General features: G+C 52.5%; 1 protein-coding gene across 1 annotated transcript in view; it reads right to left on the reverse strand.

Moving 5' to 3' along the window:
* ABCC3 (ATP binding cassette subfamily C member 3) overlaps window positions 1–1,717 on the reverse strand; it is a 49,737-nt gene that overhangs the window by 9,286 nt on the left and 38,734 nt on the right. Inside the window, 3 exon segments of the mRNA XM_018572719.1 lie at window positions 41–240; window positions 534–844; window positions 922–1,129. Of these exon segments, the coding sequence (XP_018428221.1) occupies window positions 41–240; window positions 534–844; window positions 922–1,129 (719 nt within the window).

Consider the following 1,717-nt stretch of genomic DNA (forward strand, 5'->3'; position numbering starts at 1 on the left):
CTCCACCATAAAGACTCCCGTGACCCCTCAGAACGCTCACCGGTTGGAGACGATCCCGGGGTAGTAGCTCTTTTGGTTTTCGTCCACCTTGGTGTCGCTGAATTGGATGAAGCTGGTTTGCCTCCCATAAGCTCGGATGATACTGGCCCCCGTGACGGTCTCCGAGAAATGGGAATATATGGGGGACCTGCTGACCGACTCCAGACGCTTCAATTGTCGGGAAGTGGCTACATAGAACCTCTGTGAAGGAGGAAGAGTTCATATGACTCGGGAAATACACGGATGACGTCATACGAGAAGAGCTCCGAAATGTCAAATTATTGCTACAATGACACACTGACACTTGGGGCCCCAGAACAATGACACACTGACACTTGGGGGCCAGAACAATGACACACTGACACTTGGGGGCCCCAGAACAATGACACACTGACACTTGGGGGCCCCAGAACAATGACACTTGGGGGCCCCAGAACAATGACACAGTGACACTTGGGGGCCCCATAGTATGATCTGTATCTCCTCTCACTCACCTGTACAAAGCAGTAGATGAACGCGAGCGGTATGATGACGACGGCGAATAGCGGCGTGCTGGCCACGATGACGATCATGGTTGACACAGACGTGAAGAATGTCGCCAGGAACATGAGGATGGTCGGCGGGATGACCTCATCGATCACATATATGTCTTTGGAGAAGCGGTTGATGATGCGTCCGATCGGCGTGGTATCGTAGAAGGACTGCGGCGTGTGCATCTTATTGTCCAGGAGAACTTCGTGCAGCTTTCGGGCAGCGCCGATACCGGCCATGGCCAGCGTGAAGGAGGACGCCATTACCAGCACGCCTGCGGGAGGGATCACAGATCAGAGGGGAGGGGCCATCACGCGGATCAATCAATACCGATCATAACCAATATCTCACCTTGCAGCAACCCCAGCGCGGCGTAAACGCCAACTCGCATCTGCGTGTTCTCCTGCGTCCCGTTGATTATGGGCTCGCTGGTCCAGTCGCTCAGCCACACGTTGGCGCCGATGGCGGACGCGTTCTGGCAGCAGTACAGGAAGCAGATGAACAGCGCGACCGGGACGCCGACCGCCTTGATGTATTGCCAGAAAACCGTCATTTTCACCTGAAGCCGAAACCAAGAAACCCGAATCAAATCCATGAAATGAAAGACCATCGAGGCCGCTTTCCACCGCACGCTACTCAGCGCGACGCGGAACGCTACTACATTGTCCCAGTCTGCTCTACAACACTCATCTGGCAGTGGAACGCTCCGGGAACGGCACTGGTGATGGTTATTCTTTCTTATCGCATGTTAACGTTTATCATAACCCCCATCATTGCACTGACATGTGAACACTGACATGTGAGCACTGACATGTGAGCACTGACATGTGATCACTGACATGTGAACACTGACATGTGAGCACTGACATGGAACACTGACATGTGAACACTGACATGGAACACTGACATGGAACACTGACATGTGAGCACTGACATGTGAGCACTGACATGTGAACACTGACATGTGAGCACTGACATGGAACACTGACATGTGAACACTGACATGTGAACACTGACATGTGAACACTGACATGTGAGCACTGACATGGAACACTGACATGTGAACACTGACATGTGAACACTGACATGTGAGCACTGACATGGAACACTGACATGTGAACACTGACATGTGAGCAGTGACATGTGA

Source organism: Nanorana parkeri, unplaced genomic scaffold (genome assembly GCF_000935625.1).
Source record: "Nanorana parkeri isolate BGI_ZX_2015 unplaced genomic scaffold, ASM93562v1 scaffold2113, whole genome shotgun sequence".
NCBI classification, from domain to species: Eukaryota; Metazoa; Chordata; class Amphibia; order Anura; family Dicroglossidae; genus Nanorana; species Nanorana parkeri.